Source organism: Amphimedon queenslandica, unplaced genomic scaffold (genome assembly GCF_000090795.2).
Source record: "Amphimedon queenslandica unplaced genomic scaffold, v1.1 AMPQUscaffold_13455, whole genome shotgun sequence".
Lineage (NCBI taxonomy): Eukaryota > Metazoa > Porifera > Demospongiae > Haplosclerida > Niphatidae > Amphimedon > Amphimedon queenslandica.
Genome location: NW_003546309.1, coordinates 66,045 through 90,548, shown reverse-complemented (window position 1 = coordinate 90,548; position 24,504 = coordinate 66,045). Strand labels below are relative to the sequence as shown.

The window sequence follows — 24,504 nt, the reverse complement described above, 5'->3', positions numbered from 1 at the left end:
CACGTGATCCCATCATAGCAAATCAAACGAGACAGAAAAATGAAGAATTTCTAAGAATTTTTTAAAGTGAGTTTATCATTATAGTTGAGCCTTACAGGAGCAGAACCTCTAGAGCATAAATGACTGTGGCTTCCCTCTTTTTATTGGTAGGTTTTAAAGCTCTCTAGCCCTGGAATCATCAGCACAAATTCAGGAAACCATGGCCACCAACAGTAACACCACGAGCACTAATAATCAGCTCCTTCTCAGCACCCAGCAAGGACCAGTGATGGCCAACAACCCTTCCTCCAGTAGTCTTGACATGGCCACCCCTAGGCATAGTTTAAAAGATGGGAGGGCAAAGATCATAATGATGAACTCTGAGAATACAGAAGAGGCCAATTCTGGGTCTTCAAGCCAAGTTGAGGAACAGCCCACAGCTAATGGAGAGATTGAGGATGATGAGGGAGAGGAGGGCTACAGTGAACCAGTAGTTGTGAAGACAGTCAGAAGCACCAGTCTTGATGTATCTGGTCATTTTCTTGCTCAGGAGCAGGATGAGTATCAAATATGTAAGTCAAGCTACATTTGTACTTCTTTAAGCATAGATTCTCATTTTTTCCTTAAGCACTCTTTCTTCTCCCTTCTTTCTCCTCTCTATCTCTCCCTTTCTTTCTCCTCTTTATCTCTTCCTTTCTCTGTCTCCTTTCCTTCTCTCTCCTTCATCTCTATCCTCTCTCTCTTTCATTTCTCCTCCCTCTCTCTTTCTCTCTCTCTCATTTCTCCTCTCTCCCTCTCCCTCTCTCTCTCACTCCCCCATTATCCCCTCCTCTTATCTCTTACTAACAATGTCCCACTACATGTTCCTGTTATCAGTTTCCCTGACATGTAGTAGTCAACATTAATTATCTACATGTGGTTGACTGTGTTATTTTAATTTAATTCATATTTTCTAACATAAGTCACTATGAACATATGATACAGATACATACTCTTGACTACAATTATGACACACACACATTCATGTACATGTACATATACATACATTATATTGATTTCATTTGTTACATGAATGGTGATTGTCCACTGGCTCTAAGTAAGACCAATGAACTAATATCATGCTGTTACATGTATGTATAATTACTGTGTTGTCTCCGTGTTTGTTTTGTGTTTGGTTTTTTAAAAAGATTTTGTGATTATTTGTTTTCATTTTGTTGTTAATTGCCATTTTGGGATGATGATTCTTGTGTAGTCATAACAATCAGCAACGTGTGAAATTAGGTCTTCATAGTAATGTGATTAGTAAAGAAAATAGGAGAGAGAGAGATAGAGAGAGAGGGGGGGACCAAGTGATATTAGAGGGGGATGTGATAGAGGGGGTTTCGAGGTATAATTAATGACCATTATCTTGTACCTTTTTAGTTATTTTTCTTTTCACAAGAAAAAGTTGTTTTAAGACTTACTCTGTGTGAGTTTTGGTTTCAGTCTTTTTTGACTCCTGAAGATTGTAATAATTATAATGATTATTATCATAATGTGTTCATGCATATTATAGTCTAAACAATTATAATTGACATTTGTTGATACTTAACAGCTAATTACTGTTAGCAAAACTTAGTGTGTGTGATAGCAGCTAGTACATCAACCCTCCAATTCCTGTGTACACTGATACCTGATCATCATAGTGCCCCGCCAATGCTAACTCAGCCCACATACCAGATTATTGTTATTGTACTATATCACCTGTATAACATACACAGGACAGTTTACACGAATCTCTCTCACTATAAATGGACATTCTATTCTTTTGAATGACATATTTGCCTTGAGGAGCTGTCTGCATGTACATGTACATCCTTATTTATTGTGACTATAAAGTTGGAATGGGAGAATAAGATCATTCATCCACCATGTAGATGTACTTGAGATGGTATATGGTCATTTTATTCCATGGGTGGATGTGTATACCTTCATTTATGTATATTGGTAAAGTGTTGAAATTATATATATAGTTACATGTACATGTATTTGTTTATTGAACGTGAGGTTTTCATTTTCGATCCTCTCTCCTGGTATTAAAGGCTGCAAAAGTCGTGGCAGCCATTTTGAAGTGGGGTGAATCCTACTTAGTAGCGCTACCGTGTTACTAATATAGCATCACCATGGAATTTATTATAAGCACTATCTATCTACCATTGGTACTGTATGTACATGTACATTGTGTATGTATATCTATGTCTGTGTGTGCGTGTGTGTGTGTGTGTGTGTGTGTGCGTGTGTGTGTGTGTGTGTGTATGTTCATTCCATTTCTTTGTTAGCAAACAAAGCAATAATCAGAATTGGCAGCTGCATCTAGTGTAGCCTGCTTAGTCCTACCTTGTTCCAGTCAATACCTGATAATATTCACTGATGATGAACAAGACTCAGTGACTGCAGTCTGCATAGAGAGAGAGAGAGAGAGAGGGAGGGAGGGAGGGAGAGAGGGAAGGAGGGAGGGAGAGAGAGAGAGAGAGAGAGAGGAAGGGAGAGAGAGAGAGGGACTATTTCTATCATATCTGTAGTAACCGAATTACTTGTCTAATAGACCATTAGACCGTAATCCTATGACCACAGAGTGTGCTTCACTCTCTGTGTGTGTTAGGTGGGTCACTTTGCATAGTAATATTGACTGGCTTCAGTGTACACACAAACAAGTACATGTACATGTACATACACGTACAGTACATGCAACTATCCACACCACAGTGACACTGCATTGTACTGACATTGTACATAATGGGCAAAGAGAGAGAGAGAGGAGGAGGGAGAGAGGAGGGAAGAGAGAGAGGGAGGAGGGAGGGAGAGAGAAGGGAAGAGAGAGAGAGGAGGGGAAGGGAGGGAGGGAGGAGAGAGAGAGAGGGATCAAGTACATTTATGTGTGGAATGGCTAGATTGGCATGTGCATGTATGATGTATACAAGTGGGAGAGTTAAGAATGCATGTTTGTGTGTGCATGTACTTGTAATAAGAGATCAAGTGGTCCAACATATCTCATTCTTCCCTTCACTTTCCTACAATTTCACTTTATAATACACGTAGGCTTACATGTACATAAAGAATGTTTGTTGGGTATGAAAAGGGAGAAATGGAGAGGGAAAGAGTTAAGGAGAAAGGGTAATTCTCCAAAGGCTCCTACTGTATTAGATTGTTCTGTATCTAGTGTCATTGATACGTGTGAAATCCCATAGAGACATTGATAGGTTTGTAGATTAAGAGTTGATTGCATTTTATGTGTGTTTGTGCGAACACAGAAGAAGGTTATGCTTATACAGCACGAGAAGTTATGATCATCTATTAGTAATCATACTACTTGTACTCTATTGACTGTACATCTACCGGCATGCTCATTAGCTAATTGTTTGGTTACTGTTTCCTAATGGTTTATTGAATGTTATAGTAATAATGTAGTCTCTGCTTGTCATCTTCTCTCTCTCTTTCTTTTATTCTTTAATTCTTCTAATATTCATATAATCTTTTATTTTTATATGTGGAGGAGTATAACTGTGATTATAAAATCCTTATTTTCTTAGATCAAGCCGAATTGAGAAAGATCAAGGATCAGATAACGCAGATGAGTAAAAAGAATTACAAATTAGAGAAAGATCTCAAGTTCTTTGACTCTAAAATTGCTCTCCTTATCACTCACAAGATATCAATTGAAGTAAATGACACCAACAAAAAATGTCAACAACAACAACAACAATAAGAATAATAATAATAATAATAATAATAATAATAATAATAATAATAATAATAATAATAATAATAATAATAAAGTGATATATTGCATAGTTGTATAGAAATGTTGTCATTTTCATATAACACTATATTATATACAGATTGTGGTTATTTTTGTTTTCTGCTTTTTGGCTGTTTTTCAAAATTGGCTGATTAAGTGTAAACTAGTATTAGAGTCGTGCCAAGATATTTTGTTATAATTTATTGAGTGAAGTATAATGTGTGTATATGCATTGCAGTGCTGTTGATTGTTCCTACTTTATTTTTGTTATTTTTTGTTAATTCTTTTTTCAGGAAGTTGAGAGTCAACTTAGTGATAGCTATCCTCATTCAACGAGTAAGAATCTCTCTCTCTCTCTCTCTCTCTTTCTCTCCCCCCTCTCTCTCTCCCCTCCTTCTCTCTCTCTCTCTCTCTCTCTCTCTCTCTCTCTCTCTCTCTCTCGTGCTCTGTTACTTTTCTCTGTTCACCCTCTTTTGTTTTCTATTGATCTCTTCTAGTTATGTTCAAGGGTATCCATAGTCCTGAGGTTAGTTTATTGTCTATTGCAAATGTTGTATTTTATTATTATGGGGAAAGCCTTTGTGATATGTGCTATATAAATTGTACGTTTAATTTACAAGTATTATTTTTAGATTTATGGCGAACTATTTCTCATTTTACAAACTAGCCCTGAGTACATTGCTAAATTAGCCAGATCTGTTTCTCAGAAAGAAATCGATGGTAATTAAACTATATTATTATTAATATGTATGTATAATGGATTGCATTGATAGGTCTCCTACAGATAGTCATGTTTTCACTTTATGGTAATCAATACGAGGACAGAGAAGAGCATTTACTTTTATCAATGTTTGAGGTACAGAAAATGTACATGTACTTTGATAACAATAAAAATTATTATTATTACTATCATTGTATTGACTGTAATGCTTTTTATATTTCTCTCTCTCTCTCTCTTTGTCTCTCCTTTTATATTCATTGCAGTATGCATTAACATATGAGGTACAAGAGGCAACTGAGATTAATAGTTTAATGAGAGCCAATACTGCAATTACTAGAATGATGACAACTTACTGCAGGTATGATTATTTTTAAAATCTGAGTAATTTAAATATTATTTCTTTGTTGTTTTTTCTTCATGCGATTTTCTTCCTTTTCATTTATTTTTGTTGCTTTTAGACGTGGTCCAGGTCAGGAATATGTAAGAACAGCTCTGGAGAGCGTGATTGAGGAACTAGCAGCTTATGATGGCTCACTGGAAATAGACCCTCTGAAAGTGAGAACGAGCAACTTTAAAAATTCATAAAAAAATCTAAACTTGATTGGAATATGCTCAAACTTTCTACGCAACATAAGTACATGTATATCTATCAGAAAAAATTATAAAAATTGAGAATTCTCTCCTAGTCATTTTTGGCGAATTTTAGCCCGAGACCCTGTACTATAGTACAGGGATTTTGACCAGATTTTTGAGCAACTTTAAAAATTCATAAAAAATCTAAACTTGATAGGAATACGCTCAAACTTTCTACGCAACATAAGTACATGTATATGTATCAGAAAAAATTATAAAAATTGAGAATTCTCTCCTAGTCATTTTTGGCGAATTTTGGCCTGAGACCCTGTACTATAGTACAGAGACTTTGGCCAGATTTTTGAGCAATTTTAAAAATTCATAAAAAATCCAAACTTGATCGGAATGAGCTCAAACTTTCTACGCAACATAAGTACATGTATATGTATCAGAAAAAATTATAAAAATTGAGAATTCTCTCCTAGTCATTTTTGGTGAATTTTGGCCCGAGACCCTGTACTATAGTACAGGGACTTTGGCCAGATTTTTGGGCAACTTAAAAAATTCATAAAAAATCCAAACTTGATCAGATTCCACTCAAACTTTCTACGCAACATAAGAACATGTATATGTATCAGAAAAAATTATTAAATTGAGGGATTCTCACCTAGTCATTTTCAACAAAAATACCCTGTACTATTATGTAGCGTACATAATATGTTCTTTGATCAACAATTTATTGTGATCATTATTCATCGGTACATTAGATTTATCAGAGGATGGTGGAAGACGGTGAAGTGGAGAGAGTGGATGAGTCCACGAGTGTGAGACTTGCTGAGGCTGAGAGCAATGCCACCGTCCACAAAAGAATACAAGAAAATATCCTAACAATGATAATAAATAATAATAATAATAATAATAATAATAATAGTAATGGTACTTAATAATAATGATAATAGTAATAAATAATAATAATAATAATAATAATAATAATAATAATAATAGTAATGGTACTTAATAATAATGATAATAGTAATAAATAATAATAATAATAAGGAAAGAATAGCAGCATAAATTTACTAAGTATAATTTATTCCTTAACATTATTATTGCACGAGCTCCAGTTTTAGAGAGATTTGTTATGAAGATATTGGAGCTACTGAAAGAATCAATCAGCAGAGTCCCTTATGGCATAAGATGGTTATGTAAAGCAACGAAATTATTAGTACAAGTAAGGGAATATTAATTATAACATTATTATTATTTTATTTTATTTTATTTTTATTAACATATATGTAAAAAGCGAGACTGAGAATAGATGCGCCATTGTATATTTTTTAAATTCTTTGTCTATAATTTGTCACTTTTTTTTTGAAGGAGAAATTCACGTCAGCTTCGTCGGAAACAATCAATTCATTTATCGGAGGGTTTTTCATATTACGATATGTTAATCCAATCATAGCCACTCCCCATGGTTAGAAACCACCACACATACACTTGCCCAAAATAATTTATTTTTTGTCTCAATTTTTAGCTTATCAGTTATTGTCTCAAATACCATCGCAGCAAACAAGAAGAAATCTAACACTGGTCGGTATAACTATATAATAATACTGTGTAGGGGTTTTATTTTGTTGGCATAAAATTTTGCAAATTTGTTCAGATGTACCATTTGTTGGTATAAATTTTCATGAATCTTACCTTCTGTAGGTATTTTTCTAGTGTGCCACACCTATTTAATTTTTTCGCAAATTTAATAAAAACGCGAAATTAGCGAAATTTATTTCCAGTAAAATACATGTATAGCCCCTATATGGTAATATGAACACATGTCATCCATGCTCTTCCAGAAATTGGCATATTTTTGAAATCCATTATACTCTAATGTCATTATTGTTGTTGTTGTTGTTTTTATTATTTATTTATTATCTAGGTTGCTAAACTGATACAGAAGTTAGCTAATACTTCGAGCGTGCGTGAGAGCTACATGCTCCCACTGGAACATTTTGTAAAGACGCACAATGAAAGATTAAAAGTATGAGAGACAGAGAGAATTAATCCAGTACATATACATGTACATTGTACGTGTAAATGTAATCAATTGTATCTGCGTATTTTTAAGCTTTCTTTTTTGTAAAGAGAGAGAGGAGGGAGAGAGAGGGAGAGGCAAATGATCAAAGGGCAGAAGATTCGGAGAGAGGGTGCAGTTTAAAGTTTATCAGTACCATTATTATTATTCTTCTATTCAATAGATGTTTCTAAGCGATCTCTGTGAGGTATCAGATTTCCATGAGCAGCTCCAGCTTGAGGAGTACATCGCTGTTAGCAGGAAAGACATTGCCATTGAGATATCCCCTTCAGAAATAGCCACACTCCACAATCTTCTAGTCAAATACAAAGCTGAAATAGTACGTGTACGTCTCTATTAATAATCATTTAGTTTCCTTGAGTCATATGACAATGTTAATTATGGTGACCTGTTCCACCACACTATCCCTCCCTTCCACCTTCTTGTCTTTGTCCCTCCCTACATTTCCTTCTCTTTGAGCCTCTCCCGCATACATCCTGTATTTAAACTCTTTTCTCTCTTTGTCTTCTCTCTTTTTCGCTCTCTCTCTCCCTCTCTCTCTCTCTATAGCTTGCTTCACACAATGATAAACTTGGTGTTGTCCTCACAAAGCTGGACCTCCCGTCCGAAGAAATGGAGAAAGGACAGCAGCCTTTCCGTCTTAAGCTAAGCCAGAGACTGACTGATCCAGGAGGTACATATTCGCATTACAATGATTAATATATTGTCTTGTGTTACTTGTTTGTGCCATTTTGTCATGCTCAGTTACAGAAGATACGTCGTATTGTTGATGTTTTTTTTATTTGTCAATCAAATTTGATTTTTATAATAATTATGCAGATTATGCAGCCATGTGCATATGTACATGTACATGTACATATTACATTTTGACGTATTGCGTATTGCATTTTACAGTTATACTTTTAATATTCTATTTTCTTTCTCCTAACCTTCCTGCCCCTCTAGTTCCCTCGCGGTCTCCATTGGTACTATCCTCAGGAGTATCAATGAATGTTGCTGACCAGCTAGCCTCGGCCAGAAGGAAATGCAAGCATCTGCTAATCCATTTGTTTAAGATGGTGAGAGAATAACGAGTTCATGAATGTAATGTATACAGTACATGTACACGTAATCATTATAATATACTTAAATGTAGCTTCACTTTTGTGATGGTCCTTGGACTTGTTATATCACTTATACATATACATGTAGCTTACTAATTAATTTCCTTTGGCTTATCCATACGACCACTCCATTAATGAGATATTCTATACTGTATGCTGCTATATACTAGTAGTCCAATGCAATCTAATCTACTGTCTCTGTAAGCCAATGACTATCATGTACTTCATAATGATACTCCTCCACTACTACATGTATGTATTTATACTCACTAGGATATGAAACCTATATGTACATGTACATGCATGTACATGTACATGCATGTACATGTACTAATATAATATGTACATGCATGTACATATGTGTATGTACATACAGTACCTAATATTATTATTATTATTATTATTATTGTTATGTGGGTGTCTATCATTACAGAGACCAGTGGTGTGCTGATGTAGCCTTGCAGGTGTTTTTTATTTTGATAGACCAAATGGTTCACATTAGACTCCTCCAGCCTTGTTACATAATATATCTTCATACAGTTAATGGGTATATTAAGGTTTCCCCTCTGTTATCATTGTCACCTTATGTGTCCAATCTAAAGCTGATGTGCTTTTGTATTATTTATACTGGACCAACCATTGTTATTGTTTCCACCATTTGGATTAGATAATTATTATTTATCTTAGATTGTAAGGTTTTTCTCCTAAATATCTATACCTTCATCTTGCATACTGATGCCTGCACACATCCAAGTCACGTATGTACATGTACATGTACATATCTATATGCATGTACATTGCACGTTTTTCTTCCTGCTTAATCAAAGAGTAGGTAAAGCCCTGGATTATGGCTGTATTTATAGTCACCTCTAAGTAGCCTAGTAACCTACTCAAGTGTGTTGTCTGCCAGCAATGCCAGGAATTAGAGTTTAAAATTCAAATTGCTTTCCCCAGCAGCACACATGCTGTACATGTACATCATGTACATGAACCACATCATATTACATGTACATGTACCGTGGTTAGTGTGTATAAAGTCTTAATCCCCTTCCTCTTATACATGTTCTGTATATTCCCTGCATAATGCATGGTGCATGTATAAGTGTTTAATTTAAAATGAAGAGTATATGAATACATTTTTTTCCCAGTATTTTAATTATATATTTGTCTTTTTTTATATTGAAAGTATATACAGTTAATTTTAATGCCCTAGGCCTTCCCCCCCTCTCTCTCTCTTCCTGATTTTGTTTCTAGTTTTTCATCAATTACCCAATTCATGCACAGACATTAGCCTCCCTCTCTTCACACTCTTGTCTCCCTAAGTGTCCTAATGTTGTTTGGCCCTTCTCCTGAGAGGTAGGAAGGGCTAATGGTTTCCTTGTGGGCAGAGAAGGCTTGCCTATTGTCTCTAGACTCCAACCCCTTGGGCTGAGAGGGCTAGCTTCAAAGATGCCTGTTTGAATTTCAAATAGTGTTTTCTTAGAAGACTGGTCACTTCAAAGTCTCCTAGGCCCCTCTCAGTCTAACCATCTCACTTCATTGATGAGTCTGGGAGCTTTCCTCAAGGCAGTCTCTTTATAATCTAATAAAAAAAGGACAAGGAAAAACTGCACATATACATGTACATAATGTATCCTATGCATACATGTACAATGTACACATACACTGTACACGTACATTGATGATAATATTGTAGCATGGATTTCTCACTCATTCTATTCAACCCTGTGTGGTGTTTGTAAGTACTGCCTTCCCTTCATTCTTTATTACTTCTGAGGTTTTTTTGGTTACAACCAATAAATTCTAGACAGAGGACAGTCACCATTCACTGCTCTCTGTACCTCTCTACATTTATAACAGACCTCAGGCTATTGTGTCTGTTTGTTTGGTATATTAATGAGCATGGGCTGTATAGCTTTGTGTGTGTGTGTGTGTATGTGTTTGCTGTAATTATTGAACTGAATGGGATAGACATGTATAGGAACAGCACGTACTCGTATGTACACGTACATTAACCAAAAAGCTCATTCATGTGTGGTAAGTGTCTGCTAAAGAACTCTGTTGGTGACTTTGCTAATTATATTATTAGTAGATGTGAGTAAAATTTATTTTTAACGATTTTGTGATATTTTAATCCTGACATCATTATAATGCTTCTCATCTACATAAACCTCACTGTAATAATGATGATTATTATTCTAAAGCATGTGGCTTGATTGTCTTCACAGGCCAGCTAGTACATTATATGCTGTATATACAGATATACTATACATGTACATATGTATATGTACATGTGCATATATACATGTACATGTACATGCATATAATTGTCATATTGCATCAAATAATGTACAGACAGACAGACCAGCAGGAATTGATGCTGACTCGACATGGCCCCAAAGGCACCCAATGGTTGGCCCTAATGAAATACTTCTCACTTCGTTACCAAGACTATGCCAGGCATCCGTCCAAATTGGTGGCAATTTGTGGGTGTCTGCAGGCATGGTTTATGTGTCTGCTCCTATATACATGCATGCATGCAAGTCCTTGAGCACAAAATATAATAATATATGTGTGTGTGTGTGTGTTTGCCTGGTTGAGGCATGTGCTAATGAGGAGTACAATACAAGCCATTGAGTGAAAGCATTGTCCAGTTCTGTTGGTTGTCTGGTGTATTGAGCTACTATCACTTGCAGTGTTAATTATGTTTATTGTTTGGCTGAGGGATGCATGGCCAGTATTGTGTATGTGGCCTGCATAAGATGCATGCACGTACTAGCTGTGTACATTTGTCTTATAGACTGGCTGTATTGTAAGGGCTAATTGGAGAAGGATGGATAAAGTGAGAGTTGATGAGAATGAGGGTAAGATAGAGAGAGAGAGAGGGGGGGGGGAGAAAGGGGCTAAGGAGTTAGTGGTGAAGAGAAGCATGTGATAATAAATGGAATGTGAATTAGGAGAAAGAAAGCCACTGCAGTACACATGCATGTACATGCATATAAAGCTTTTCTATGAGAGAGAGAGAGGGAGATTAAGGGAGGGCAAGAGAAAAGCCTTAAGCTATACCTACATTTATGTATACGTGCACATTGTGAATCTGACTTGATAAAATAGAAAATTAAATCTGGACAATTATGACTTTCTATCTGATGCATTACTACATGTGCACATATGCAGAGGCTCATTGATAAGTAGAGACAATGTTTACAGATATACATTTAATCTATTGTACACATGCTCATTGTTCATGATACTTCATTTATAAACTTCATTATAATGATGGATCTCCCTTGAGAGGAACTGCCTTTAGTTCTTCGTTCTGTTGTTTTCAAGACCAGACCTGCTTCTACTCACAACACTACGACATTGGAGTTTACTATCCATAATATGTACATGTACATGTACATGTACATGTACATATATGTACGTGCTCCTGGATATGTACATGCATGTACATGTATGCATATGTGACCAGCTACTCCGTGTGTACTTCTTATCTTTTTATAAAAATTGCAATAAAAGTGACTATAGTTATTACTTTATTTAGATTTTGGGAGTTGATCAAAATTTGACTGCCTCCATTTTCCTCTCTATCTTTTTTTTATATGCTCTTGCATGTCTCATGTGAGACTATGCTACAATGCACAGTATATATACATTGTACCTACCTCTCTCTCTCTCATTATATTTATATGAAAGAATATGCACGTGAACGGTGGCCCTTTCAAATCTTTTCTTGGTAGAACCATTCCTTTATGTACAAGCCCCTTTATTCAAGACTTGCTTGTGTGGGATCATACCACTGCCTTTGACTATTAATAGTCTTCCTCCTACATATACATGTACAATGTAGCAACCGTTGGTTTTATTGTTGCATAGTATAGAGTACTTATTATATGCATGTACATGTACATGTATATATAACTGTAATGTATAGCAGTACCAGTACTTTAAGAATTGACAATTTTATTCCTAAATTCCTAATCAGCTCAACTTAAGGTAAATTTATCAAGAATGAGGAGAAATATTTTCCAAAAATTGGCTTTAAAAATGCATTTAATTTGTTTGATGCATATTCTAATTCCAATTAAAATGTTTTGAGTTATAGTTGGTTGGAATGGTTGATGGTATTTTGCTACTAAAGGAGATCTCCTCTTATAGCGATGTTAGTAGCTAACATCATCATCATCCTTTTCCACAAAGTAATACTGATTGTAACCACCTTTTTAATATTCATACATCATGTGTACATGTATGTATGTGTGTGTGTGTTTGTGTGTGATTGAATTTAGTTTATGATGAGAGAGACAGAAAGTGAAATCTCATCCTCATATTAACTCAATTAGTTATTAACCCTGTCTGCCTCAATGCTGTGTGTATCATGTTGTGACGATCTCAGGAGACCTTGTGTTTTCATAACAAATAAGAGATTTTCTAAATGCCTTCTGTTCTTGACTATAATGATTGACACACATACTAACATGAAACTGTTAATAATTGCTCATTATCTGTCGTATTATTTCTCCCTCTCTCTATCTCTCCCCCTTTCTCTCTTTATTTCTATTTCCTTTACACACAAAACACTGCATGACTAAAGGTTTTTTATTAAGAAATAAACTGATTTAAGAAATACATGCATCATTAACTTTTTATTTGTATTTAATGAGAGATTAAATTACCATAACTTAACCTTTTTTCTCCCCCTCTTTCTCCCCCTTCCTCCCTGTAGTGTCCTTCATGTATGAATGAGAGTACAATCAGTGATGCACTAAAGGTAGCTATACTGTCTCCCATAGAGGAGGTCAGGATGCATGCTGAGGTGATATCAGAGCAGTTGAAGACCATAGATGAGTTGGGAGGATTCAACCAGGGTGGAAAGGATCTTTATGATGAAATCAGAGCAGTAAGTCTCTTTGATGCATCTTTACTCAAATGAGCTGATCTCGCTCTCTCTTTGTCTGCTATCAATTAATGGATCCAGCTTTAAATAATGTTGCTTAGCTACATTAGTGTGGATTATTGTGGCGCGTGCAGTCTCCTTTTGATGTCTCCGTTGGTTTAATATACTCTCCTTTACGTGTTATACTGTCTGTACCTTGCATGGGATGAGACTTAAGGGATGCACTAATGCCATGTAGATAATAATCAATTATGTCATCATTTCAATGGAAAATACTTAATGAAAAGTGACTATTCTTAGTATTAATTGCATGCAATGTCTATACTGTATTAATTGATCTAAAGGTATTAAATTGTGCATGCATTGCTTGCAGTTTTTTTTTTGCTAGGCCTTTTGTTTCCATATATAGCATTATTTCATTGCTTACTTGTACTGTGTGGGGTTATCCTATCAATATCTCAACTATCAATACAACCCATTCATGAAAAATAAGGAAATATCCCAATCCAGCTACCTCCACTGTATGTGTTTGTGTGTGAAAGGTCAAGTGGTAGGTAAGAGAGCTCCACACTTGACAGGTTTTGTTTGTATGACCTCCTCTTTCCTTTCCTCCCTTGGAATTTACTCCAGCCTCCACATGAGAAGACTATACAGTCTCCTTGTCTATCAGCTCCTGTTCCTTTCTAGCTTGTGATGCTATAAAGCTAAGGGCTCAACTTGAATTAACTGCACTGGTAGGATAAGAATCTAAATAGGTTCTACCATAATAAGAATCAGAGCCTATCAATAGAAGGTCACTTTAGAATGGCTTATGTGCCTATAAAGTAATGTCTTATCCTTATACACATGATTGTGATTAATATTGATACACTATAGTGGCTGTTTGTGTATACATGTATATAAGTGTGTGTAAATTGTAAAGTTTGAGAAGCAGTGGCTCATTGTAATAACATTCCTGGAAGAGAACTCTCTCTATAAACACATGGCAATTTATTTTCTCATATGGTATATACTGCATGCAATGTTTGCCTGCTAAATACACTGAGAGACAAAGGCAGGACACTTATATTTAGACTGCATATTTACTTATGGGGCACACATGTTGGAGTGGCATAGTGTCCTATCTACACAATTCAGGGGAAGAGGTAGAGAGAGATAAAGGGGTCATAGTGAGGGAGTGTATAGTGTTTGTGTATGTTAGTGAGTGGAACAAGGCCAGACATGCATAGGAGTAACCTTGTCGGTCCGATAAAGAGAAGGATATGTCACTTACTCCTAGTTTCACATACTTTTAGCATATCAGCTCAAGTGGTTGTTGTTTTATTGCTGGACCCATTAAAGTAGGGTACAAGGCCATAGTCAATCAGTCCATGCATTCATTAGCAACAAACTGTTAGCCAGCACTTGATAATTGAGAGTGAGACATGCTTCATTAACAACTCTCCCAATGTATGTGTATCTACATGTACATATATGCTATGTCATTATCCCTGTACTGCCTAGTATTACTTTTACCTGTACTTTTTATCAGTATAGCTCTCTGTGTATGTGTGTGTTTGTCTTCATTGCATGTGTGATGTGTGTCCTTTTGTGATTTGCTTTTATTATTGTTTTGTGGATGCCATATATTGCATGGTCCGTGTGTTTGTTTGAGATGAGGTGTAAAGAGTGACTCAATGAATGCTGTGGTTTAAAAACTATGCCTTCATGAAGAGAATGAAAGCAAAGGCCTTATACTCTCTCTCTCTCTCTCTCTCTCTCTCTTCATTTAGATATTACCAAGTAGAAAGGTCTTACTGGAAAAGAGTCAAGGAGAGCTTACTAGTCTTAGAGGAGTACAAGAAGTAAGTATACGCATACATGTACATGTACACAGGCATCATAATTAATATACATATATATATATATATATATATATATATCAATCATTGTACACATTGCTTGCTTTTGCATGGGTGCATATACACACACACTAGTCTATTGACGTTGCTGTAGTCAATGTTCACAACATTGTACCTTATTCAAGGCAGACAGAGAATCCCATTAACGTGCTACAGTGTTGGCTTGTACTTAGCTGTTCTACAGTACATGGATCATATAGTACTCATTAGGCCCGTCAGCTCTTTGTAGATACTCCAACTCTATACAATAATGTACATGTCTTTGTGAGTGGGCTGTATAGTCTTTAACTTCAGAGTGAGTATGACAAACCACTCTCTATTGAGTGGTGAAGGAGGAGGATCTCAGACAAGAGCTAAGCTTGTGGTAGGAATTGACTACTAATTTAAATTTTTGAAACCCTTAGGACTCGAGAATGTTCCAAAATATTTCAAACAATGATCTCAACTGCTGTACATGCATAATCTCTCTCTCATAATAATAATAATTATTATTATTATTATTGCACTATCCCATGCATGTACACACATATTGTATGATCCATTGGACAGCTGTTGTAAGATTGGGTATAGTGTCATCATAGTCATAATAAACATTGAAGTGTTGCTGTATTCAGCTATCATTTTCACCAATCCACATGAACCATTAAAAATGGAGTTAACACCTTCACTAATGACCCCTTGACCCTGCCAGGGAGCGCCAGAGAGGGGAGAGAGGGAGGGAGAGGGAGAGGTGTTAGAGAGGGTGTTAGATTAACTTAAAATTACAATTTAAAGGGAACATGCTTCTATATGCTTGCATTATCATCACCATCATCATCATTATTATTTTCATTACTACAGACAATTGCAGAGCATTCAGAGTTCTTAGAGGAACAGCTGGAGGCATATAGAGGTGAGAAAGTAAACTCTGCTCAATGTACTGGCAAAGCTCCACCTGTGTGGTACCTCAGGTGGTATGTATTGTGTCCATATATTGGTTCTATAAAGGTTTTTGTTGAGATAAGTGTGTGTGGGTTATAGGGTTGACAATAGTCATTATGCTCTACTTTTGTGAGCCTTCATGTCCATAAACTCAAACTGATGGGGCAGGTGTTGTGTCTATCTCTCCTTCTATTTAGAGTGAGTGCTCACTAGGAGTGAGAAGTGGATCAGGAATGAGATGATGGTGTATTCAGTTAGTTAGTGTATGATAGTTTGTTATAGTACACACCAGTGTAGCCTTGAGCCACCACACAACCTTATCGACAGCATAGGACAAAGCATCAAGCCAATCCCCTCTCTATTGGCACAGACAATGCACAGTGTTTGGGTATTAATGGTTCTAATTGAGCATGAGAATGTTGAGTGCTTCCTTGAAGCTTTTAGCCCTCGATGTGTTTTTTGTATGGGGAGGGGATAGCCTGACTGTTGTGGGTTGAATTCTTTTAAAGTAAATAAGACTGGTGACTGTCTCTATTGGAGGAATACATCAGTGGGTTCATTCTCTTATTTACTGTGGTGTAATTCACCTACATCATTGGTATCATGAATTGCTGTACCTATGCCAGTATAGCTACATGTGTGTGTACATGTAATTGTGAGTATAAGTTAGGAGGTGTGTTATTGTACGTGATAGTGCCTGTGGTATTATTCTTATGCTGTTTCTTTATTGTAGAATATTTGGATGCTGTTCGTGCTAAAGTAGCAGAAGGGGTAAGTGGATGCAAGTATTACTAGCATTTCATTTTGTAATAACAACCTCTTATTTATTTACTTATCAACTTTCTTTAATGCTATCCCTCTCTCTTCCTTCTCTCCCCCTCTTTCTTTCTTTTCCAAATATTTGTCTGTGTATTCTCTTAACTTCATCCCATAGACCTCTCTCTCTCTCTCTCTCTTCCTTTCTTGTTCTCTTCAAAAACCTGTACAGTGTACAGTGTACAATGTGTGTGTGTATGTGTGTGTATGTGTGTGTGTGTGTGAAATGTTTTGTTACTGGCTATGAAACTGCCAGATATACATGTACTCTCTCATGAGTTTGTTTACAGTCTCCATAGCAATGCAATCTCTCGAATGTCATAACATCATTTCTTTTTGAAGTCCTCTCCAATATAATTACATGTACACGCACACAGACTCTGGGATATTATTAAATGATATATTAATGATTGAACTTTCTGATCAATAGCTCAATCTGTATGATTGGGATGGACCCTGGACTGTTAGTTGGTGTTGTATGATATGTATTTGACTATTAGTATAACAATTGTATTGTTTAAATCCCTCTCTTTCTCTCTCTCTCTCTCTCTCTCTCTCTCTCTCTCTCTCTCTCTCTCTCCCTCCCCTCTCTCTCTTTCTCTTTTTTCTCTCTTTAGCAATTGCCTCAACCAGGGATGTTCCGAAAACAAAGAGGTGTGTACAAGTTTAGTCATTCTCAGCTAGAGAAGGCTGGAGTCATTGTTGAATCACCTGGCATACCAGTACAAAGGTATTATTATTATTATTGTTATTGTTGTTGTTATTATTGTTGTTGCTATTGTTGTTGTTGTTATTGTGTTGTTATTCTTGTCCATAGGCGAGGAACTATGTACTATGCCATATTTTGTGTTGAGCCTGGTATATACAGTATCACTGTACATCAAAAAGGTTAGAAAACATTTATATTGTCGACATTTATAGAGAGGAAGAGTCTAGTCATGTCCTTTAATTATTTAATGTACATTAATTGAACCATTAGCAATCTCACTAGCCATCACCATGTCAATAAAATGGGTCCCTAATGTACTTTATATACATGTACATGTACATATGTACATGTACATATGATTAAATTTAATGCAGTATCATATTTCAACTGAAAATAAGTGACAATAACATTTTCTCAGTCTTTTGTGCCCGTGTGTCTGTGATTTGTACAAATTTGTATGCTTCAAGTGACAGAAATAGATATACACGTACATTTACATGTACATGCATGGATAAAGTGTAGTCCTGCATGCTGGACTGTCCTCTTACCTTAATTGCAGCAAACTACTACATGCACAATTTGAATAAAGAGCAATACAAATGTATTATTGCATGTACATAGATGCACATCTGATTTGCAATAGTACACTACTACATTATCTTATTATTATTTTACTTGTCTTTCTTTGATTTAGTGTGTGTGTGGGTAGGCATGTACCACAATGTACAGTACATGTATGTACATGTACATATACATTCGCCCATTCCTCTCTGCATAAGACAATGGAGGTAGATTCCATGTCATTTCCTGTGCGGTGAGGCCTTTGATGAGTAGTTTATAGACAAAAGCTTTTTAAAGTTTATTTCTCTGTTCTCACAGAATGGATTGTTGAGAGATTGGGAGTGTTTTGACTTTATGGCACATTGTGATGCCCACTTGTCTCTAAGTGTAGCACTTGCAGCTACAGGATGTGGTCCATATACTTTATATGGAAAGAGAGAGAGAGAGAGAGAGAGAGAGAGAGAGAGAGAGGGAGAGGGAGGGAGAGAAAGAGAGAGAGAGAAGGAGGTTGAGGGCAGAGATAAAGAGATAAATGTAATTAAAGGCATATGAGTATTTAAGAAGAGAGAGAGAAAGAGAAAAATGGAGTGAAGGAGGACAATAAAGTTTGTTTATGTTTACAACAATAAAGAATGGGAGGAAGAGGGAGAGAGAGAGGGAGGGAGGTGAATGCTCTCATGTAGTGCTCCACCTGTACACAGGATGCCATTGTCATTAATAATAATAAATAAATAATAAAAAAGTACAGCACGGTATACATCAGTTACAATACCAATTTTATTTAATAATGCATCCTACATTGGCTCATATACAGTACATGTACATTTGTACATGTACTGCATGTACATATACATGTGCACATTTTCACGTCACACACATTTAATTGCTTATGGCACGACACGTACGCTCAATTCTCCCTTAGTATATATGCTTCTTCACCCCAAAAAGGCTTCAGATGAAATTCGATATAATTTTAGAAGGCATTCTTGCATGTCACCCCTCTCTCCTTTCTCACCCTACAAGTTTCAAGCCAGCAATGGAGTGTGTGTGCTAGTGGGAGATGTGTAACGCATGATATGGTATCTTCTTTCCAACTCGTTAACTTTGATTTCCTGCTACGTGAGGCTGATACTGTATTACATATTACACTGCCTGCTATCTCAAATATGTGTATGTGCTCCCTTGACTTTACTGTATGTATTTCAATCTGTCAACGTGTTACATTGTATATTAAATTGGCATAAGGCAGTCGGTTGTTTGTCTGTATGTACATGTATGTACAATCTATGTTTGTTCTTTATTTTTTATTTATTATTGTTGTTGTAGGGGTAATGTTTTGTTGTGTGTGTTTGTATGCAATGTGTACACAATGTGCGTACGTATTTGTTTTTGTGAAGGTCAACAACTTAATTATTTGACAAACTCATTAAAGTCTAATATTTCTCAAGACTGGATGTGCATGCATTACCCCATACATAGACTCAGTATTGTTTTATGGGCTGTCCAGTGGGAGTGCGTATTATGATTGATATTAATGGCTTGATGTGAGCTTGTTTGTAATACCAATTAATTTTTAATGACAACAAGCGTATGAGGGCAATTATTATGAAGACTTGATCTCCTGATGTATCTATGGTAACAGTCTCCAGTTTAAAGTTTGAGCTTGTTTTTGTTGTGTTCGGTTAGTTATGAGTTAGTCCAGTACTTGTGTACATGTTCTTCTTATGATGGGGAGGCTTGTGTAATCTTATGACTATGAGTGTCTCTGTGTCTAATAATATTGTGAGAATAGGTACCGGTATGTTATGTACAATTCCAAAGCTATAGGACTGATAGAGAGAAGCCTGCCTGAGTAGCAAAGAGTGTTTGAAGATCCTTAATAGCAAATGAAGCAGTCATTATAATTGTAATTGGTTAGAAACCTCAGCTGTTCGTCAATACCTTTGTATTGGAATTTAGCTAATGCTTGGAATCTTATGCTATGTTGCTATACTTGTCTGGTTTTGTGTATATTAACTCCATTTCATATATTGAAGGTTTGCTAAGAGCCCTAGCTTGCGAGTTGTGTAGCTGGTGGAAAGAACAATTATACATACTGTTCTGTTGTGACTGTGTCCAGTGTACATGTATGCTTATGAACATGTACTTGTGTATATCTTGTCGGTTGAGTGTGGAGAATTAGGCAAAACCACCTGTCCCTTGTTACCAAGCAACTTATATGTTATCATTCTATGAGAATATGATCACTTTTTGTTAGATTGAAAAGGAGAGAGAGAGAGAGTTTGATCAATTCTATATTTTATATTATAAAAGATACTTAATGCTTGTTTATTAACAGGTAATGATAAAGCTATTTATGAAAAGAAGCTCTGCCTTGAGGATCTGTTAGAGCAGCAGCGACTCCAAGATCCCGTAAGTACAGACAGTGCTATTATAGGATAGTGTATAGTATATAGACCCACACTTGTCATTATTTTAAATGACTTAATGTGGCTTATGAAATAATCTTAATGTCAGTGTTTAAAGTGTGACAGGTGGTATGTACATGTATGAATCTATGTTTATATGTATACTGTTATGATAGGCATTCCATATGCAGGTACATGTATAGAATATAGTACCTTTTCATTCACACATTAGATTATTAAGTACCTTTTAATTTAAGCGCAATTATAATAGCAGAGAGAAGTGTTCCCTCTAGTTTATTATAGATTAGACTATAGATTCTGGCCTGGTCTTTGTACAGGCATTGTTTGTGATTACCAAAGACAATGACACCATTCATGCTTCACATAACTAAGTACAATGAGCAGGTAGATAAGAGGCAGTTGTGTAATACTTATGAAAGACTAGAGGCTACTTGTTATTACTATAATGCTTGACTTAGTCTCCCATTTCTTTTTACTTAGGTGATTGATATGGAGGGTCTGGTATTATTGAATGCGCGTAGGACCCTCATGATGCTTAGTCGATGCTTCATGAAGAAAGACAACCCACGGCCTGTTAGTAGACACTTGTCGGCTCCTGCAATACATGTTCATTCAAAATCATGATTCAATCCTTCTCCTCCTCCTCTCATCATTAAAAGTTTAATTATATGCTCCTCTCCTATTATAGTACTTACATGTGTGAACTGATTGTACAATAATAAATGAATAAAATGATAATTATAATTGTTGTCATCATATCTGCTCTGATTTTCAAATTATAATCGTATTTTGTCATTAAATTGTGTATTTTAATCTTTTCCCCTCCCTCCATCTTTTCTACTTTCTAATTTTTGAATATTTATCATTATTTTTTCATTTATCCAATATTATTATTTTATCAATATTACTATTATTATTATTATTGTGTTATCCTAATCCATCATGTTTATTCGAGAAAAAAACTTATTTTTGATATAACAATTAATTAGCCATTGATGCCATAATAATTGTGAATTTGCGTGGGCGGAATTTGGGATGTGGCGAAAGTGCAGCCAAGCGTGGCCTGGTAGGAGTTATATAAAAGCAGACTCAACTGCAAAGTCTCGCATGAATCTAGCAGACTATAATAGCTATATCTCAGTGGAGTCTTTGATCTAGCTCTCAGCTGTTTGTTATCTTTTTCTTGCTGTGTCCGTGCGTGTGTGTAGTGACTACTGACCTACCAGCCTAGCTAAGCCTGCACCGTGGAGACTATTAGTGGATCTATGTTGGAGAGAGAGAGTACGATGCATATCATGTCTTTGCCAAACATGCCTGGGTATCCTCCTCACTACGCCATGCCGGGCCCCACTGGCTCTACTTCGATTGTACCTCCTCAGGCTTCAGAGCTGGAGCACAGTGTCTCCCCTCCACTTGTTGGCGGGCAGACAGGGAATGGTGGCCCTCACGGGAGCAACCCTTCTGACATGGAGGAAGACGACAAGGTTAAGCGTCCCATGAATGCCTTCATGGTCTGGTCGAGGAAGATGAGAAAGAAGATTGCCGACGAGAATCCAAAGATGCATAACTCTGAGATCTCCAAGAGACTGGGAACCCAGTGGAAGGCTCTCTCCGAGGAGGACAAGCGACCATTCATAGATGAGGCCAAGAGACTGAGAGAGGCACACATGAAGAAGCACCCAAACTACAAATACAAGCCAAAGAGAAAGAAGCAGACCCCAACCAACACCAGAATCATTCCAGGCATAGGAAGCTGGCCACCCTACCATCAGAGCAGGCACATAGTACATGCTGGGCACATACCATCGGGAGGAAGATGGCAATATCCACAGGAGAGTGGCTATTATTACACTCCAGGGAATGGACAGCATAGCTATTATACTGGATACAGTGGTGGGTACACGAGGTCGCCTACTGTCCCCAGCCCAAGCTACCACAGTTGGAACAACATGACAGCTCCATATCCAAACACTGGACAGCAACACAGCCCACTGCCAACAGACTATGCAACTGGATCATCAGTTCCAGTCACAATGGGCCCTGGAGCCTGTGCTCAGCAAAGCACTACTGGCCCTCTCCAACAATCCTGCATAGTCAATTCCTACAACGACCCCCTAAACACTTACTCTGCTGCCATGTCCGTCCGTAGTAACAGCTCCCTTGCCTCTGTCCTTACCTCTCCTACATCTCTAGTCTTCTCTGGAATGGACTCTGCTCTAGGGAGTCCGCCCAAAGCATCTTCTCCCGTTGAAAGCCTCGACTCTTACTCTGAAGTGATCCTTAGCAATTGCAAGGTCTCCGATGACTGTACCAGTATCCACAGCAATGACTCTGGTGCCGAGAGCGACCTTCGCAACATGATCTCCACTTACTTGGAAGAGTCTAATTCGTGTCCAGGTCCGACAGAAACCCCTCCGCCAAGTGGCTCCTCCAGACCACCCACTGCAGAGTTCAAGTTATTAAATGCATCGGCACAATGCACAGATTTCATAGCAAGTAATTCATCAAATTTCACGAATAGTGCTGAATCTCTACTTGATGGGGCAGGAGGTACTTTACCCCTACAGCACTTGATGTAGGTCAACTAACCACCTCTCTATCATACATTAGACTAATAGTTTGTGTAGCTTTCCAGAACTAGAAAACTCTCTTTATCTCCCTCACTCTCTTTCTACTATTTTTCTTTTGTGTCATACCCCTTTCATACCTTTTCTATTTTGTTTGTATCTTTCTTTTTTTCTCCTTTTCTTTAAACAACCACAGTTTACTATGCTCCAAACAGCACATCAGGTATTATTATTATTACTAATTTCAAAGAATTGTCACATCTCTCTCCATTATTATATATTATTATTATTATTATTATTTTGTTATATCACTCACTTGCTCACTCTCACACTTGGACTCTATCTAATATAATTACTCTTCATTTTTGGCAGTCTTGTTATACTTTGTGTCTCAATTGGTCTATGTTTTAAAAAAAAGTGTATAGAAATTTACTCCATTTGCAAACTTCAAATGCAGCAAGCAGCAGCAATCTAAGCATTAATAAAATTCAATTATTCGATCAGCTATTCTGTCAAGTCGTCAATCATGTGTTTGTTCAGTGTTGAGAATGTTAGTAATGAGAGCCGTGCATAGTACACTCCTTTATCACTTGACGTACTCGTACGAACAGACACTAGACGGTCATCACAGGAGCTCGTAGACATAAACACCAAAATCATGCAGTCACACAGTTACGTGTCGTACATTCTTTGATGTATTAGTCTTCATCACGAATAGCAATCCCACGCCCACACACATGCAGGTCTACAAAGCATTGATGGGGTCTGGCATGTAAGTCAAAAGTATGAGTCATGGATCAATACAATCCATGACCCTTGAGGAAGATTAAATAAACTGATGCTTTTCCTTGAAAATTGCAATGCATAACAGCTAAAACTAGATATCTATAGTGTGTTGCAGTAATGCATGCATGCATGCACAAAGTGTTTTTGGTGTGTTTTTTCTAAGGTGGATCTTAAACTATCTATTATAACCACTTTCTAATAAGTTCACGGACTATCCCACACATAATCTATTCCTAGTAATTTGCAAGGTTAGCTGCATGTACACTACTGAGATCAGTGTGTGCATATGATGATGATATGATGAAAGAATCAGCATATCTAAAGCTCTCTATGTGTATGCAATTTTTTGTTGAAAAAAGTACTAAAGATAGGTTCTTGTTATTGCAACAAAATGTACGAGTGACAATGTGAGTACAACACTTCTCCAATGACCAAACAAGTCGTGCATTCAAAGCAAATGGAGGACATCATGTACTGACAAGGAGCCACATAGCACACTAGTAGGAGAGGAGGGGAATGACAAGCTAAACTTGAAATTTGTAAACAGTTCAAAAAGGAAAGGAATGAGATACATAGTGGATGGACAGGAGCAGTAACCAAGCACCAATAGAACCACCCTAAATCCTATTGTATTGGAGATGCAATGAATAAACAAGGCCTTTGTGTCCAAT

At 36.7% G+C, this 24,504-nt stretch overlaps 2 protein-coding genes across 3 annotated transcripts; both read left to right on the top strand.

Moving 5' to 3' along the window:
* LOC100632534 (GTPase-activating protein-like) lies at window positions 1-21,461 on the top strand. 2 transcript variants are annotated; one of them, XM_019995085.1, is made up of 25 exons: window positions 1-66; window positions 151-551; window positions 3,549-3,679; window positions 4,051-4,093; window positions 4,255-4,283; window positions 4,390-4,477; window positions 4,531-4,613; window positions 4,742-4,836; window positions 4,937-5,033; window positions 5,819-5,930; window positions 6,167-6,282; window positions 6,429-6,525; window positions 6,586-6,641; window positions 6,985-7,086; window positions 7,304-7,459; window positions 7,690-7,813; window positions 8,086-8,198; window positions 12,973-13,146; window positions 14,916-14,987; window positions 15,885-15,936; window positions 16,699-16,736; window positions 17,399-17,511; window positions 17,599-17,669; window positions 20,390-20,463; window positions 20,961-21,461. In XM_019995085.1, the coding sequence occupies exons 2-25, from the start codon at window positions 200-202 to the stop codon at window positions 21,102-21,104; spliced, it is 2,532 nt and encodes an 843-aa protein (XP_019850644.1). In that variant the 5' UTR covers window positions 1-66; window positions 151-199; the 3' UTR covers window positions 21,105-21,461. The 2 variants fall into 2 exon arrangements, with proteins under 2 accessions (XP_019850644.1, XP_019850643.1); XM_019995084.1 differs by having other exon boundaries at window positions 7,304-7,465.
* A 126-nt stretch (window positions 21,462-21,587) lies between these two features.
* On the top strand, window positions 21,588-23,255 carry LOC100632156 (transcription factor Sox-2-like). The gene is given in 1 exon segment (NM_001308624.1): window positions 21,588-23,255. A coding segment is annotated over 1 exon segment (1,314 nt). The 5' UTR covers window positions 21,588-21,745; the 3' UTR covers window positions 23,060-23,255.
* The last annotated feature ends 1,249 nt before the right edge of the window (window positions 23,256-24,504 follow it).

What these genes read in the sequence shown, in the direction of transcription:
- LOC100632534 (XM_019995084.1), top strand. Translation starts at nt 200, where the DNA reads ATGGCCACCAACAGTAACACCACGAGCACTAATAATCAGCTCCTTCTC. An exon ending in GAGACTGACTGATCCAGGAG is followed by an intron (nt 7,814 to 8,085) that starts GTACATATTCGC and finishes CTGCCCCTCTAG; the next exon opens with TTCCCTCGCGGTCTCCATTG. An exon ending in TATCACTGTACATCAAAAAG is followed by an intron (nt 17,670 to 20,389) that starts GTTAGAAAACAT and finishes GTTTATTAACAG; the next exon opens with GTAATGATAAAGCTATTTAT.